The following is a 16,682-nucleotide window of genomic DNA, read 5'->3' as shown; positions in this document are numbered from 1 at the left end:
GCAGCTGGTAGATTAAATGGGAGGGGAGAGTTAATGTATCCAGTGATGCAATAAACTTCTGTAATTGCATATATTGTGAGGCTAGACATAGGAAGCCTTAAACTTCATTTTTGTTCTTATGCCTAGACTGCTTAGTACTTCTAGCACATCCTCTTTTCTCTCTTTCACACCATTAAAAACCCAGTTCTGAAGTCTTGGTTTTGTTGTCAAGTGTGTGTTAGAATTTGACTGTTTAGTTTGAAGGCATATGTATTTGTAGTGATGAAGGCTGTAGTATTTAAAACTGCAAACCTAAATATGCTCATCCTCTCCAGCTTGTTCTGACACTGAAAACCAAGTTGGATGTCAGAGTCTTCCTCTTGCTTTCAGTAGTTTAGAACTTCCGGTAAAGATGACTACTCTTATCATTGGCCTTCTCAAATGTGTATGTGATTTATAACTAACAGTCACTTTAAGCTTGTTCATTTTTGCTTTTATATTTCAGTAGACTTCCTGGTCATAAAATGTATAATGTAAGGACCTGTCTGTAATGCCTTAGTGTAAACAAACCACTGCCATGGTGCAGGGCAGGGAGTGTACAGAAAGGCTGGATAGTTTTGTGAAGATAGGTTCTTCCACTAATTGCTCGTTCGTGCAATGTTACGGCAGTGATGTACAGAAACATTATGTAGTCTCTAGTAGGCTTACATTAATAAATCTCTTACCTTAGTTCATAAGATCTGAAGCTTTGTTTTGTGAACCTTTAGTCGGCGAGGCTCTGGCCTGGGCAAAAGAGGAGCAGCTGAAGCTCGCCGACAGGAGAAGATGGCTGATCCTGACAACAACCAGGATGGCGTTAACTCTTCAGCTGCACGGACAGATGAGCCTCCCCAGGGAGCTGCAGGTGAGAAGGAATTCCAGCTGAAGAATTTTTATCATAGTTTGCTGGTATAAAATTCTTACATTTAAAAGTAGTTAAAATGGATTAAGTTCTGAAGAGAAGTTATTTAAGCTGGTAAATAATCCTGGAAGGTTTTTGAGTGAGAGGGACCCTTACATTTGATTATGATTTTTTGGCTATTTAGTACATGTTTCAGTTAGCTTTTTTTTTTTGTAGCATCCGAACTATATCCAGGAATCCAGATGTTAGTTTTTAAGCTTCTGGTACTTCTTTAAAAAGTAACTTCAGCTGATGCTACATAAATGCCACCAGCTGAAAAGACATTAAACTGTTCAGAATACAGAAGGCATGCATTACCTGTAAAAGCTCTTGAAACTACTCAAGTTCATGTTCTACAGATTTTCCATTGAAATTGCAAGCATGTCTGTACTGAATGAATTTGTAACCAAGTTGAATACTGTTACTTCCACAGTTCTATTAGATGATGATTTTATCATTTGGTCTTAATTAGTGAGTTCAGAGGAGCTGTGCAGTATTTCTGCTGAATGGTAAAAAATACTAAACATTCTGTGTTTAGAGCTGGCTGCATCAGTACAAAAAGTAGTAATGGAAACTTAAGTACAGCATAATATTCAATTAAGAGAAATGTACTTTTATTAAGGATACAGGTAAATCTGTCTGAATTAGCTGTATTTTTTCTTCTTTTTCTTGTGTTGATAAAACCATTCTCTTCAGCTTTTGGAAAGTACTAGTCCTCTAGACTGGTCTGTTTTAAAATGAAGTTTTACAGTTTTGCTGGTGGCAGTGTTAAATGTGGAGTGCACTTTTGATGGCAGAGCCTTTCTTTGATGTGAATTTTGTGGCTTTTAAAGATACTGTAACTTGCATTGATCTCTCATTGTTTCTTTAGCTTCTAGTTCTGTTGCTGGAGCTGTAGGTATGACAACTTCTGGAGAAAGTGAGTCAGATGATTCTGAGATGGGAAGACTACAAGGTATAAAAGTTGTTACTAATTTATCTTTCTGGTTGTTAGCTGCCTATAAATAACAATAAATAATTCTGTAGGACATTCAAGTGGGAAGTCTGTATTTTGTTTCCCTGTCTGTGAATGTGTTTTTGCTTACAGTAATTCTGAAGCAGGGATTTACAAGCCGTAATTCACAAAAGATGCAAGGATGTCTGGAGGGGGGTGGGATAGTGTCTTTATTAATTTAAATGGGCAATACTAATGATTTTCTAGTGGGGAAGGGGAGTAGAGAACTGAGAACTCAGTCCTATTAAGTCAGCTCCAATATGAAAATAACTTTTTGCAAGCATGTTTTAAGTTTAGAGGCCAGATTAGGCCTACTGTATATACTCTGCCTGCTTCTGGATAACATTTTTTTTTTGGTGCTTGTCATTGATACCCATGTTGCTGTAAGCTTTGACCAAAAAAGTCTGAATGTTCTTAAAATGCTTGCTTTTGTGCTTGGGCTAAAGGAGTCTGGTCTTTTAAAATCAGTGTATGGCAGGTATAAACTCAGTTTGCACGGTCTGCAACTGGTCTAATGATTTTACTACTACATTGCAGGGAGTCCTGAGATCATGATCTCCCTTGCAAATGAAAGGTTTTTGTTAATCTGGATATTTATTGTGGAAGTGAGTGCTGTCAGTATCAGTTCACTTCTTTATAGTTCTCAGTAAGTACAGATACGCATTAGGAATAGTGGGCTAAATTGGTTTTCACTATTAATGATTATTTTATTGATCGGTAGTAGTCATGGTTGCTACAGCAAAAGTCAGAATCACCCACTTAGTTTACCTTAAGTAATAGTACTGCAAAGTATTGATAATCAATCAAAAATGAAACCTGCTAATACTTAACAGAGTTCTTCTGTCTCCTGCTCATCAGCAAACAAAGCTGTTGAGCCTGTTTTTCAGTGTCATTTTTTTCAAAGTAGTAGTGCCTGCAGGTCCTGAAAACATGAAGATAAGCTTAACCTGCCCTGTGTAGTTTGAGTTCAGATTTGAAATTACAGCCTGATGTATCTGCTGTTCTGGCTCTAGGCTTATAACAGTTTAATAGATGAGATTACTTTTGTGAAATACACAGCTGTGGAAAGTCAGCGGGTGACTTCGTAAAGGACCTTAATGCTCTGATAGAAACAAATTAGTTGCTTGTTTCTTTAAGGTCATCTTTTTGGTGTTTTTTCAAAATCGAGGTAGCTGCAGGCATCTAATCCTAACTCTTAAAGTATCAAAATTCTAGTAGTCTTAATGATAACATCACGGAATTTAAACTTTTTAAAATATACCTAGAAGCTTTGACAATGGCTGTTATCCTCTGTTTGCTTTTAGCTCTATTAGAGGCTAGGGGTCTTCCTCCTCACCTGTTTGGCCCTCTTGGTCCTCGGATGTCGCAGCTCTTCCACAGGACAATTGGAAGTGGAGCTAGTAAGCAAAGTTTGTCTAATTTGACTTAATTCTTTCCACTTCCAGACTAGTAGAATTCAGCCAATAGTAAATCTGATATTTGTATTAGCTTCATTAGTTTAATTTAGTATTTTACGTGTTGGAGACTTGTGTGTCATGATAGTGCTAGACCACTTGTCAACAATTTTAATTTGCTTGTCTTCCTTTAAGGAAGAAAAATTTGCATTAGCTGTATTTCTTTGCTTTTCTTTTTGGGGCATCTTAATGTTCCCTTCTAGGTGGGAAAGGGAGGGTTCTTGCCTTTTCACCCCTTCCTTATCTTTTTCTTTTGCATGATGGGCTGCTTAACAAAAGACCTCTCCAACTCCCTCGGGTTTTTTGCTAGCTTTAAACAAATGCTTAAGCTAGCTTTAAAACAATTAGTAGATGTCAGTTCTAAGTTATGTTGGTTTTAGTTTCAAAAGCGTCATAGGTTTCAGACAGAATGAATTTCCTTCAGACATTGTGTCAATGAGAGCGTGGGTCCTTAGACTTGTTGCACCAGGTCTGCGCTATGCAGCTGGATGAGATGTGCACCTTCCAGTCCAAGTCTGGCTTCCCAGGAGAGCTAGAGGCAGCCTGTTACACTGCATGCCGAGAAGAGGATGGGGTCTCATGAGTGCTCCATGTGCTGTATTATCTGGGGGGTATTGCAGAGTCCTTTGCTGCACAAAGGTGGGATGGTTTGGGTTCTGGCACCTGCTGTAGGTTGGCAAGATGGCTGTGCTGAGCAGTGTGGCGGACTCCCTGTGCTGACCAGTCTGCACTGGAAAGGCAGCCAACAGTGGGATTTTGTCTCCCTTCCCTATTCCACCTTTTTATGACAGGGAAAGGAAATGAAACTACAAATACAGAGGAAAACTATCTCTGGTCTTCCACTCTGGCAGAAGTATAGCATAACAGTTCCCTTGAAGACTTTCTAATACCTTGTTTCCTAAATTTTTTTCTGGATATCTAGGTTCTAAAGCTCAACAGCTTTTACAAGGTCTCCAAGCCACTGATGAAAGTCAGCAACTACAGGCAGTGATTGAGATGTGCCAGCTGTTGGTTATGGGAAATGAAGAAACATTAGGAGGATTTCCAGTCAAGAGTGTTGTACCAGCTTTGGTAAAGATTTAATCTCAGATTTCTATTGGAGGATATAATATTTCACTCAATGTTGTGCTTAAATTAAGTCATCGTTATTTATATTGTCTTACTTCTAAGTGTGTGTATGTGTATCTATCTTACTTGGTTTTGAGAGGATGTTTTGCTAGGTTTTGGTAGTCCTATTAATATTTTATCAGCTCAAGAATAGGTAGTTGTTCTTTTGGAATTCTTACGAACATTCAAAATCCTGGGTCAAAAGCTACAGTAGTGATTTTTACCCTTTTTATGATGATATCTAGATACATTTTTCTAAACAATGAATACTTTTTTTTTAAACAGATAACACTGCTGCAGATGGAGCACAACTTTGACATTGTAAGTAATTTGTAATATTTAAGAAGCTTTTGAAATACAAAAATGTTAACTGAACCTAAAATCAAATATCTGTGTATTTAATAGATGAATCATGCGTGTCGGGCCTTAACATACATGATGGAAGCACTTCCCAGATCATCTGCTGTGGTGGTAGATGCAATTCCTGTCTTCTTGGAAAAGGTAAAATGAAATCAACACAGTGATGAAACAGCATGAGGGGATTTTATCTTTTGTTTTAACTTTAGGAAATGCCATCAAGATGGTGGCTTCTTTTCATGGCTTACAAGATAGTATAAAATGTGCGAGAAGCTTCTAAAGCCAGGCTTAATCTTTGCTCCCACCCTTACTGAAAAGTGCTCTCTCCTTCACTGAGAACTTCTTGTTGGATTGGGGTTGGAAACATACAAAATGTGTAATTATGAGCTGTCGCCTCTTGGAGTAGCTCCACAGCTGAGGTAGCCTTAAACTGGCAGGCTTGGTCAGAACTGGCATTAGCACATGTGTCTTAGTAGAGGCTGTATGCCTGAGTGTTTATCAATGTGATTATTTTTGCAAATTGGTTTAGAAATTGATGCACAAGCTTTTTTGTTTTCTTGTAGCTGCAAGTTATCCAGTGCATTGATGTGGCAGAGCAGGCGCTTACAGCCCTGGAGATGTTGTCACGCAGGCACAGTAAAGCCATTCTGCAGGCAGTAAGTAAACCCAAAAAAGGCAGTTTTGCCTCCTCCAGCTCTGCATCTTGGTGATCTTCTGTGAACACGAAATAAGAAAACAACTTCCTGTGACTTCAGCAATACTGAGAGTGAAAATGTTCGTTTGTTTTGTTACAGGGTGGGTTGGCAGACTGTTTGCTGTATCTGGAATTCTTCAGTATAAATGCACAAAGGAATGCACTAGCTATCGCTGCCAACTGCTGCCAGAGTATAACACCTGATGAGTTTCACTTTGTGGCAGACTCTTTGCCACTGCTAACACAAAGGTTAACCCATCAGGTAAGAAGTTGTTAAAAAATGGAACATTTTGATTTTGAGCTGAAAGCAGTTTAAAGGTGTCTCCAGATACCTGGTTCTTTGCGGTGTATTATTTGCCTTTGCAAGGTCATAATTGACTTTAAGCTTCTATTCTGTCAAGTTGTGATATACCAATGTACATATGGACCTCTTGTGGTTCTGTAAACATGATGTTTTATAAAACAAGACAAATAAGGTACTTGAGCTCAAAGCATGAGTAATGGTTTTGTAGTCCTTGTAAGAACAAGGACATCAGTAAGAGGCAGGCCGGTAGCATTACTGATTTTATTTTTTCTTAACAGATAGGCTGCAAGGTTTTCTCTCAGTTTAAATTTAGAACACCCTCAGTTTGAATTCTGTGGGTTTTTTGTGCTTAAACTTCGCCATAAACCCACCACCCAACATTCTTAAAAAGTTCCTGCTTTTGTACAATAGTTTGAAGTGATCAATCTGGAATCAAGGGGCTCCTGAGGGCAACATATCCTGCAGTGCTGCTGTGTTCATAAATTAGCACTTACAACGACTGGTGCACCAAAGATATTTTTTGTGAGCTGCTTGGTTGGCAGTTCCCTGTTAGAAAGATGAAAAAAGAGAACTATTTTGTTTGTTAACAAATGCACCTAATTGGAAGCTTCCAGGTAATGGTTTTGTGTATTGTTGTGCTATTCTTAATTTTGCCTACATCTTGCTGAAAAACTACTTGAATTTTTGAGGCAGCTTCTAAGAAGCCAAATGACAGCTTTAGATTGTACTCTCGAAACAGGAAGCACTATTTTCACCAGTAGTAGGGACAAGTACTAGTCCTGATCTCTGAAGAGAAGCTACAACCCACCAAAGTAAGATTTCAAGAAATTTTGAAGTGGAAATTTTCTGAAAAAGAATTGAATTAGCTCTTAACAGAATAGTTAAGGTTGGAAGAGAGCTCTGTTACCTAGTCCTACCTCCCCTGGAAGGTGAGCTAGGACAGATTGCCCAGGAGCATGTCCAGATGATTTTTTTTCTGTTTTTAAGTATCTTTAAGGATGGAGACTTAATCTCTCAGGCTAACCTCTTCCAGTGCTCAGCCACCATTATGGTTAGTGTTTTATGATGTTCAGGTGAACTTCCTTGAGCATTTCATTGAACTTTTAACTAGAGCTATTTTTAGAGCACTCTTTACTTATGTCTTTAAATTGGCTGTGTTGTCTTTGCTGCATAATATCAAAATCAAGTGTCATGTTGTCTGTGGAACAGTAGCCTTAACTCCTGCTTATTATCTGTAACTCACGTTACTTTGCCTTTGTAGCTGTTTTCCCTATTGTTGCAGAATCCAAAAAGAATATTAGAGATCAATTTATTCATCTCTAAAGGTCCATGAAAGTATCTGTGTTGCAAGGGGGGGTGTTTCCCAGGGAATATGTAGGAAGCACAGCTGTATCAGGAGGTCAGTTTTGACTCTCAGTGAACTTAAAAGTCAGAGCTGTAACGTTGTGTAAAATATGATCAGGCTGACTCTCTTGGAGAAATTTTATGAATGCCTCAAAATGACAGGATGTTCTAATGCAAGTTAAAATATTGCAATTTAAACTAAACTTTTTTATAACAGGACAAAAAGTCAGTTGAAAGCACTTGTCTGTGTTTTGCACGCCTAGTGGACAACTTCCAGCATGAAGAGGTAAGAGTATGGATTGGGGGTGTATTTCTGCTTGCTTCTCCACCCATCTTGTTTCTCTGGAGGTCTCACCTTTCAAGGACTAATGTTTCCCGTTTTGTTGTTCCCTCCTGAAGAACTTGCTGCAGCAGGTTGCTTCCAAGGATTTGTTAACAAATATCCAGCAGCTCTTGGTCGTGACACCTCCTATCCTGAGCTCAGGAATGTTCATCATGGTGGTGCGCATGTTCTCCCTGATGTGCTCCAACTGCCCCACCCTTGCAGTCCAGCTTATGAAGCAAAGTGAGTTCTTACACTTCCATGTTCTAGGAAACCTGTTCATGTAAATGCCTACAGTTAGTTTGGACCTCTGTGGTGTTGATTATATAAATATTCTGCTATTTTGGTTTTTCTATTATGTTTCTCCTGGGATAAAAAATTCGGTTAAACTTGTTGAAAGCTTTTATCCAGAGGGGTTTTTGTCCTTTTTTCTAGTTCTAGCTGTTGTTACTGCAGTGCTCACTTAATTTTGAGTCTGTATTGGCCACACAAGCTATTTTCATTTCAATACAAGCTGAATCATTATTTTCTTAGTTTTTAACATGTAGGGGGAACCATGTACTTCTAAGTGCTGCTTCTAGGGGAAAGCATTAACAAAATTAACTGCTGTAGAGCTCTCTTAGTTGTCCCTCATTCTCTTTGTTCCATCTCACAGATTTTGACTGACCACTTCAACTGCCCTTTATCTTTCCCTGTTTTCTTCCTTGTCTTGTATATTGAGCAGTTTTGTCTCCCCTAGTTGTCCCTTAAAGGAAGAAAACACAAACCCCAGAACTGAGAACAAACACATTTCTTAGTGTTCAAAGAAACACATTTTGTCCTGTAGTCCAGTCTCTGTTTGCTTTGGGCAGTAACTATCTCTTCTGTGTAGTGTCCAGCAGAAAATGGATTCCCTATCTGATACAGGCAGTCTCATGAATAATAATTTTTATAGATATTGCAGAAACGCTTCACTTCCTCCTTTGTGGAGCCTCTAATGGGAGTTGTCAAGAACAAATTGACCTTGTTCCACGAAGTCCTCAAGAACTTTATGAACTTACTTCTCTTATCTGGTAAGTCTTGCAGTCTTAGATTTTGGGTGTGGTTGGAATGCTAAAATCCTTAACTTCACTAAAGTAAGGCAAACAGTTTTCAGTTTAGATTGGCTTGATTGTATACTTTTAGTAAAATACTGTTTTAATGTTCTTTACAGTGAACTGATGCCTTGCCTGCCAAAAGAGGGGATCTTTGCTGTTGATACTATGCTAAAGAAAGGAAATGCACAAAACACAGATGGTGCAATATGGCAGTGGCGAGATGACAGGGGTCTCTGGCATCCCTATAACAGGATTGATAGTCGAATAATAGAGGTAATAATTCCACACGTTTGTGTGGTGATGTTTTTCAAATCTGCATGTGGTTGTATGGGGAATTAAGTGCTTTCTCTGTCCTTCAAAATATCACTCTGGATCTTTCTGAGTAAGAAACACAAGTTTCCTCAAACATCTTGCTGTCATTCTGCAGTATTTTGGTGTTCAGCCATAGTTAATCACTCAATTGCTGTATTTAGTATATTTCTGTCATCATTTTTCTTACTGTTTTCCCCTCTCCTCACCTTTCATACAGTTTTCTGTTTGTTAGGGATTTCTTAACTTGAAACTCTTCCTTGATTTTAGGCAGCTCATCAGGTTGGTGAGGATGAGATAAGCCTGTCTACGCTTGGGCGTGTCTATACTATTGATTTTAACTCTATGCAGCAAATAAATGAGGATACTGGAACAGCTCGTGCCATTCAGCGAAAACCAAACCCTTTAGCCAATACAAACACTAGTAAGTACAGCTCAGGAAACACCTGGGCTCTCTAGCTGTGGCTAATTTATGCTGGGTTGTGCAGCAGTTTATTGCTTAACTTAAGAATTTCTTACGGCCTCTGTGGTTCATCTAACTCTTCTGAATTACACGAATGAACAAAGCTTTATAACAAAACTCATCCTTGTTGACATCTGTGCTTTTTAACATGTAAACTCCTCCTGGGACCTGAAAATGTGTAGAAATGGGAGGGAGCTGGGGGTGTTCCTGGCTTGGGATTTCTGAAACAGTTCTATTCATACAGCTCTTTTATTTAATGAAGACTTTGTGAGGGCTTCTTACTATTATACAGAAATTTGTAAGAAAACTGAAGAAAAAAAGACTAAACTCCTTGAAAGCGGAGGTTTTGCATTTTGGATTTTATCTTTTCAGTTTGAGAGTTGAATTAAATCAGTTTTAACAAAAGAAAGTAATCATCAGAGGAGAAACACAAAGATCTGTCCAGTGATTTGTTGCACGCTTTCTCACAGGTGGACATTCGGAATTGAAGAAGGATGATGCTCGAGCACAATTAATGAAAGAGGACCCAGAACTGGCAAAATCCTTTATCAAAACACTGTTTGGTGTTCTTTATGAAGTATATAGTTCTTCAGCTGGACCTGCTGTTAGACACAAGTGCCTTAGAGCAATTCTTAGGATAATTTATTTTGCTGATGCTGAACTTCTGAAGGATGTGCTGAAAAACCATGCTGTTTCAAGGTGGGTTCATTAACTGCTGCAAATGAAATTAATTTTGAGCTTACAGCTCAAGCTTGTGATTACTTTTATTGAATCATGTTTTTCAGGGGAAAAATGATACTTAGAAAGTTTTACTTCTTTTCCAAACACTGAGGCTGCCAGCTCTGCAGGAATTTTTTGCATCATAGATTTTGCAGTAGTTGCCCATGCTAGGCTTTCTTACTAGATACTTAGGTGGCCTCTGACTTTGTGAACTAGGAGTGTCTAATACTACCTTTTATTGGTTTTTTGATTTCTAAAACTTGCCTATGAAATTCTCTGTGGGCAAGATAGCTTTTGAGGTAATACAATATGAACAATGACAGATGTAATAGCATTCAACTGGTAGGTTTTATTCATGAACTCTCTCCTACTTGTTACACAAAAAGTTGGGGGTCTGAGGATGCAACTGGAAAATAAACCAAGTAGTTTTTCAAGGACAGTACCAAGTTCCAGAACACCCTATTTATAAAAGTCTCTCTCCTTTATGCCATGTTAAAACTTGGTAAAAGTGATACAGGTAGGAAGAGACCTGTTCCAGTCCTATTGATAATTTTTATAAAAGCACTATGAAATTTGTTTGCTTTCAGTCCCCAGTGCTGTGTATGCAAGATAAACTGACTTGATTTAAAAAGAAAACCCCAGCCAAAAAAACCCACAAAGCTAATTCTAATAAATTATCTGTTTTAGTCATATTGCCTCCATGCTGTCGAGTCAAGACCTTAAGATAGTAGTTGGAGCCCTGCAGATGGCAGAGATTTTAATGCAAAAGTTACCTGACATTTTTAGTGTTTACTTCAGAAGAGAAGGTAAATCGTGGTTTCTTTTTTTTTTTTCTTCACCTCTTTATGTAGTATCTTAAAACTGTGTGTCCACTCTCCCCAAGCTGTAAAAATTGAATATTGTTCTTGAATAACAGAGGCTAATCTGTGCAAGCTCTCCTCCTATTACTAGGGGGGAGCTGCCCCAGACTCTGTAGGAGATGAGCTTGTGTTTTGAGACTCTGAAGCAAGTTTGTACAGGCTTCTTAGATACTAGTGAACTCAGGCTGAAGATGGCTCACTGAAATTACATGGGAAGTCTTAGTGGAGAAAACTGATGAATCTTTGGCAGGAAGTCTTTTTACTAGCCTTTGTGCTTGGAGTTTCTTTAGCTACTGTTCATACTAGTCTAATTTTTTATTTTTAAACTATGTAGGTTAACTTCTTGAAGAAAAGATTTAACTGCTTTTAAAGCTTAGTATTAATGGGTGGGATGAGCACATACTGCCATAGTCAAAGCAGAGGTTCAAATAACAGTCAGTTCTACATTTTCAAACACCCTTTTTCCTGCCACCACATCTCTCCCACCCCCTCCTCTCCCCCTACCCCAGACCAACCCACCAAACAAAGATCTCTTCTGTCTCAAAAGGGGTGATGCACCAAGTAAAAAACTTGGCAGAGTCTGAGGCTTTGCTAACAAGCCCCCCAAAAGTATGCACTAATGGATCAGGAACGCTGGGAACCACTACGACCATAAACACTGGCACAGCCACTGTTGCCAGCAACGCAGCTGCAGATTTGGGCTCTCCCAGCTTACAGCACAGCCGGGAGGATTCCTTGGATCTGAGCCCACAGGGGTAAGTGCACTTCCTGAAAGGGAGCTGTTCGTTCTGGCTTTGGTGCTTTCTTGTGGGATTTTGGGGGTTTTTTTCTGTAACATGGGCTGCCCACACAGCATCTGCATTTCACTATGGTATTTTCCTCTAAAGGGCTAAATTGGAGTGGCGTTGAGTTTTTCAGGGGGTAGCTTTGTTTCATTTTATATTTAATGTTTAAAAGAGGAAAAAAGCAGTGACCTGGTAGTTATATTAAATAATTATATTTATAGTTATTATAATATTTATTTGTATTTATTATTATCATAATCATATTAGATAATTTTCTGTTTTGAGAGAGCAACAGTTTGTGGTCTTATCTAACTGTTAAGGACAGTGATTCTTTCAGAGCTGTAGGGCATGGTTCCTTTCTGCTGGCAACTGGACAAAAAATAAAAGTTATCCTCGAGTTTTGTTGGAAGGCAATAGTTTTGAACACTTGTGGAATTAAAATAGAGTGTGGGAATAAATTACTAGTTTGCTCTTATTTTAAAGGTCAAATATTTGTCACTTTAAAAAAGAATTCAAATATGTGAACTTGCGAAGTGTGATTGAGTAGAAAGGTCATAAATTGAAGTGTTTTCTGGGCTTTTGTAGGGAGGCATGTCAAGTATCCAATGTTGGTTGGTGTTTATTCAGTAGAGATTTGTGGAATTTTGTTTTCATTTTAAATGTGTTCAAACAAATGGACAACCAAATGCTTACCCAATTAAAGCATGAAAATAATGAGAAACCTCTTTTTAGTGTCACTTCTGTCTCTATTTGGCTACTCATTATAGAAAGATGACAGCCAGCAAAACCCTTTCTACTTGTCCTGTCAATTAGAGAGTTGAGGCCCGTGCTCCTAGAGTGGGGAATATCCTCCTTATGGGATGGAACCTGTTCTTTAATTCTCAAAGAAGTAGTTGGCAGATGCATTTTAAACTGAGGGAGGGGTGTGTGCATAAATATATATTCATGGGTGGAAATAAGTAACTTTATTTTTAAATTTGGACAGACGACTGAGTGATGTTCTAAAGAGAAAAAGACTGCCAAAACGAGGGCCAAGGAGACCAAAATACTCCCCTCCAAGAGATGATGATAAAGTAGACAATCAAGGTAAATAATTCTTAAAGTATGACATTTTTAAAGTAAGCTTATAAACTGCAGAAAGAGCTAGCTGTAATAAACCTGTTGATTCTCTTAAATTTTGTCTTTATTTCCTCCAGCTAAAAGCCCTACAACTACTCAGTCTCCTAAATCTTCTTTCTTGGCAAGTTTAAATCCTAAAACATGGGGAAGATTAAGCACACAGTCCAACAGTAATAATATTGAACCAGCACGAACAGCAGGAGTAAGTGGTCTTGCAAGGGCTGCTTCCAAGGATACCATTTCCAATAACAGGTACACTCAAAAAAATCACAATACTTGTAACATGATGTGGACTATGATCAGGGGATTAAATAGCAGCTAGAAAGAAGCTGGAGCTCAATCACAGTTAAAAAAAATCTGGAAAAAAGAACCAAGAAATTAAGGTAGAGAAAATAACATCTGAATAGTTTAAAGTTGCATGGTGGAGAAAAATGAGAAAAACCATGTAAGAAGTGATCTGTAGAGAGAAGTGCTTGACTGTGTTGGAGTAAAAGCAAAGGGTTTTGGTGGGACTGCTGTTTAACATGGAGAGAATGATATTCAGGTTGTATTTACTTGCCATATTGATGTATGCAAATGCTAAGTGTGACTAAAAGCCTTTTGTGTGCTTCTTTACAGAGAAAAAATTAAGGGCTGGATTAAGGAGCAAGCCCATAAATTTGTAGAACATTATTTTAGTTCTGAAAACATGGATGGAAGCAATCCTGCACTAAATGTATTACAGAGACTTTGCACTGCAACTGAACAACTCAACCTCCAGGTTAGAAGTGGCAAACTTACTTAGAGTGTGTGTGTGGGGGGTAATTTCTTGCTTGACTTGTGAGTCAATTTGACTTGGAGTAATTTTTTAGAATGAGTGTGTAAGCTCTGACACACACCACTTGTGATAAAAGACAAGTCCTAGCAGTGTGTCATTTGCCTAGCATTTAATTTCAAATTCAGGAGTTCTGCACTTAAGTGTCAGGGATCGACTTTATTCTCAAAGAACAATACCATTTGTAGTAAGAGCTTTGAGATTGAGGGGAGGAGAGAGAAGCAGCATTTTGTTAAAATGATAGAAGAAATACAGACTGGGGAAAATGTGGTAGCATGTCAAGAACTTCAGCCTTGCTTTTCAGAAAGTTGTGGTCCTCGATAGGTGGTCCAAACACGTAACTTCTGAACCAGCACAAGAGCTGTGCTGTGTTCTGTGCTTTGATCTGAGCAATGGTTGAAATATGAAACTTTCCCTCCCTCTCTTCCACATTGGTGTATGTTTTATGTGACATCTATCTGAGTTGTTGGGGTTTTGTTTGGGGTTTTTTTAGAACAGAAAGCACCCCTGCTTGGAGCTTATCTTTACCTTGAATAAGATAGAAATGGGACTCTGTATTTCTCTCAAAGTAGAGAAAATGTAGATGTTGACTGTAATGTCTCCCCTTGAACACAGACACATGTACCAGATTATTTGCCCTACATTGCTGCTTGTATTGAGTTACTATACATTCCAGACTTCCCTTTTGTTTTTCCCCCCTCCCTTTAGAGCTGTTTCATGCAGTAGAAGGAGAAGTTGGATTTCTTAAGCCTTTAATACCTAGGTAGTAAAACACTCTCTTCTCATTTTTCAGGTGGATGGTGGAACAGAGTGCCTTGTAGAAATCCGTAGCATTGTCTCGGAATCTGACGTCTCCTCATTTGAAATCCAGCATAGTGGGTTTGTTAAACAACTGCTGCTCTATTTGACATCTAAAAGTGAAAAAGATGCTGTTAGCAGGGATATCAGATTGAAAAGATTTCTTCATGTATTTTTTTCTTCTCCAGTAAGTTTCCTTGTTTATTTTTCTGGTGTGCTTAGTTGTCTTTTTCTCAAATGTTCTTTCTCATTAAAAGGGTTTGGGAGATTCTGTGTTCACCTTGTCTTAAAGGGGAAATATAGAATGAATGTTTTGTTTATGTAGAAGTTGCATTAACACTGCAATTTTCACATTGTTCAATGTCTTCGTAGGTCATGAACTTTTTTGAATACCCTGAAATTACACAAAGTTCCACATAGCAGTGGAAAAAATGCCAAAATGGCCAATTGTCTGAGTCTTGAGCAACTTAAAAGTTGTTTCTGTCTTTTAAGAAGTTGATATGGAAGGAGTTTGGATAGTAATATTATCACTTAGGACTAAATACTGCAAGAAACTAGTGTTCTGTTTTTAAAGGAAGAAATTTGAAGTGGAAGAGAGGAAAGCGGATAACTGAAACTCGCAAAAAGCTTATTACTCATGGTTAAGGGTGAAGACTTAAAATCTGTTGGGCTATTCTGTTGAAACCAGGAGAGAAAAGTACATTTTTTGCAACAGGTCTTTCATAAACTTGTGACATTTACTCATCCTGATACTGCTGCTACTTTCAGTGAGAGCAGGGATTCTTCATTTATGGTATAAATTGTTTAGGATGGTTTAATTCAAGCAGGTAACTAAAGATTGGCGTGTATTTCAGCTTCCTGGAGAAGAGCCCCTTGGAAGATTAGAGCCATTAGAAAATGCACCTTTGTTGGCATTAGTCCATAAAATGAACAACTGCCTCAGTCAGATGGAACAGTTTCCTGTTAAAGTGCATGACTTCCCTAGTGGAAATGGAACAGGGAGCAGGTAAGGATTAATGCTCAGGTAACAGTATTGTTGGAAGCTCGTGTTTTCTAGAACTTGTTTCAAACAACACTAAAAGGGATAAGTACAAGTAAAAGTACAATTACAAGAGGAGGTTATAGAAACTTCTGACCCTGTTAAAGACAAAGGCAATGACGCAGTTGGGTTTTTTTAGTCAGTGGAAGATGAAATATTGTACTATTTCCTTACCATCTTGAAACTTGTCTCACTTAAATTGGGCGTGATAGATCAACTTTAAATGCAATCTTTAAATTTACCCTTTAAAAGTCCAAATGTCTTCTTTATCCCCATGTAACAAACACTGGAAAGAAGCAATATATTTATTGCTTGGACACTTCTGTTTTTTAGCAGAGTAATTAAATTGCAGGGAGTGTATTACAGTGCTCAGCTTTGTTATTCATATAGGTTCTGTTCTCCAGGATGATAGTGGATTAAGTGATAAGTCTTGGCTGTCAATAGAGTTTAAAATAGCTGTTAGACCTGCCCTGAGTCTTAAGATACAGAATAAATTTGGAATCAAGATTGGTAGTTGTGTTTTAGGTAACAAATCTGAATGACTAAAGACCTGTTTCTACAATTTCTTTTCTGTACTTGAGTAAATCAACATTAGTTTTTATTAATTATATAACAGGGAATCTGTTTCAATACAGTTGCATGTAAGTTTTGAAAGTATATTTTGGTGCTGGCTAAAAGCTCAGCATGAGAGGAGGAGCATTGAAAATGACTTCTTGAAAACTCTTTAAAGTTAGAAATGTCAAATGATCTTCTTTGTCTCAGGTAGTAAGGTAGTGTGGAGAGGGTTTTTTCTTCATTAATAGTGACACAACATCCATTTCACCTGATGTATTGGAGCCTCACACTATAGCATTAATCTGACTAACATTAAAATTCAGTACTTGTTTTTTTGCGAAACTTAAAATCAGTGGGAATTAATGGAGTACACTGACTCCTTATGAGAAGAAATCAGTGTCTCTATACTGGCTTTTGCAAATAATATGTGCTCTGTAATCTCAGATTGCTTCCTTACATAATTTTGGTATAACTACCAAAATTAAAAAGCTGCTAATCATAGAACCAAAATCCTGCTGTTCTTTTTTGCTAGAGAATTAAATATGGGAAGGCAGAGTGCTGTGGCATTGTTTGACTAAAAGTTTTACTGTGGATTATGTCAGTGAGGATTTTGAGGCATTAAGTTTTGGTAGTCTTTTACTAGCACCTG

At 38.0% G+C, this 16,682-nt stretch overlaps 1 protein-coding gene across 16 annotated transcripts in view; it reads left to right on the top strand.

Moving 5' to 3' along the window:
• Positions 1-16,682, top strand: part of TRIP12 (thyroid hormone receptor interactor 12) — a 77,969-nt gene that overhangs the window by 45,741 nt on the left and 15,546 nt on the right. For 14 of the 16 annotated variants that reach the window (XR_010744385.1, XR_010744386.1, XM_066326311.1 and 11 more), the window contains 21 exons: positions 747-883; positions 1,791-1,874; positions 3,218-3,313; positions 4,290-4,438; positions 4,760-4,795; positions 4,880-4,975; positions 5,395-5,487; positions 5,626-5,787; positions 7,391-7,459; positions 7,573-7,738; positions 8,430-8,547; positions 8,688-8,844; positions 9,151-9,304; positions 9,814-10,042; positions 10,751-10,869; positions 11,471-11,678; positions 12,694-12,794; positions 12,905-13,079; positions 13,446-13,587; positions 14,435-14,626; positions 15,294-15,445. Coding sequence is in view for 14 of the 16 variants with exons in the window: in XM_066326311.1 (XP_066182408.1) it covers positions 747-883; positions 1,791-1,874; positions 3,218-3,313; positions 4,290-4,438; positions 4,760-4,795; positions 4,880-4,975; positions 5,395-5,487; positions 5,626-5,787; positions 7,391-7,459; positions 7,573-7,738; positions 8,430-8,547; positions 8,688-8,844; positions 9,151-9,304; positions 9,814-10,042; positions 10,751-10,869; positions 11,471-11,678; positions 12,694-12,794; positions 12,905-13,079; positions 13,446-13,587; positions 14,435-14,626; positions 15,294-15,445 (2,835 nt within the window). In the remaining 2 variants the exon portion in view is untranslated. Of the gene's footprint in view, positions 1-746; positions 884-1,790; positions 1,875-3,217; positions 3,314-4,289; positions 4,439-4,759; positions 4,796-4,879; positions 4,976-5,394; positions 5,488-5,625; positions 5,788-7,390; positions 7,460-7,572; positions 7,739-8,429; positions 8,548-8,687; positions 8,845-9,150; positions 9,305-9,813; positions 10,043-10,750; positions 10,870-11,470; positions 11,679-12,693; positions 12,795-12,904; positions 13,080-13,445; positions 13,588-14,434; positions 14,627-15,293; positions 15,446-16,682 lie in introns of those variants that run through there. The other 2 variants (XM_066326314.1, XM_066326321.1) reach the window with 2 other exon arrangements.

This window comes from Sylvia atricapilla, chromosome 10 (assembly GCF_009819655.1).
Source record: "Sylvia atricapilla isolate bSylAtr1 chromosome 10, bSylAtr1.pri, whole genome shotgun sequence".
Taxonomy (NCBI): Eukaryota; Metazoa; Chordata; class Aves; order Passeriformes; family Sylviidae; genus Sylvia; species Sylvia atricapilla.
This window is presented reverse-complemented; position numbering and strand designations above follow the sequence as displayed.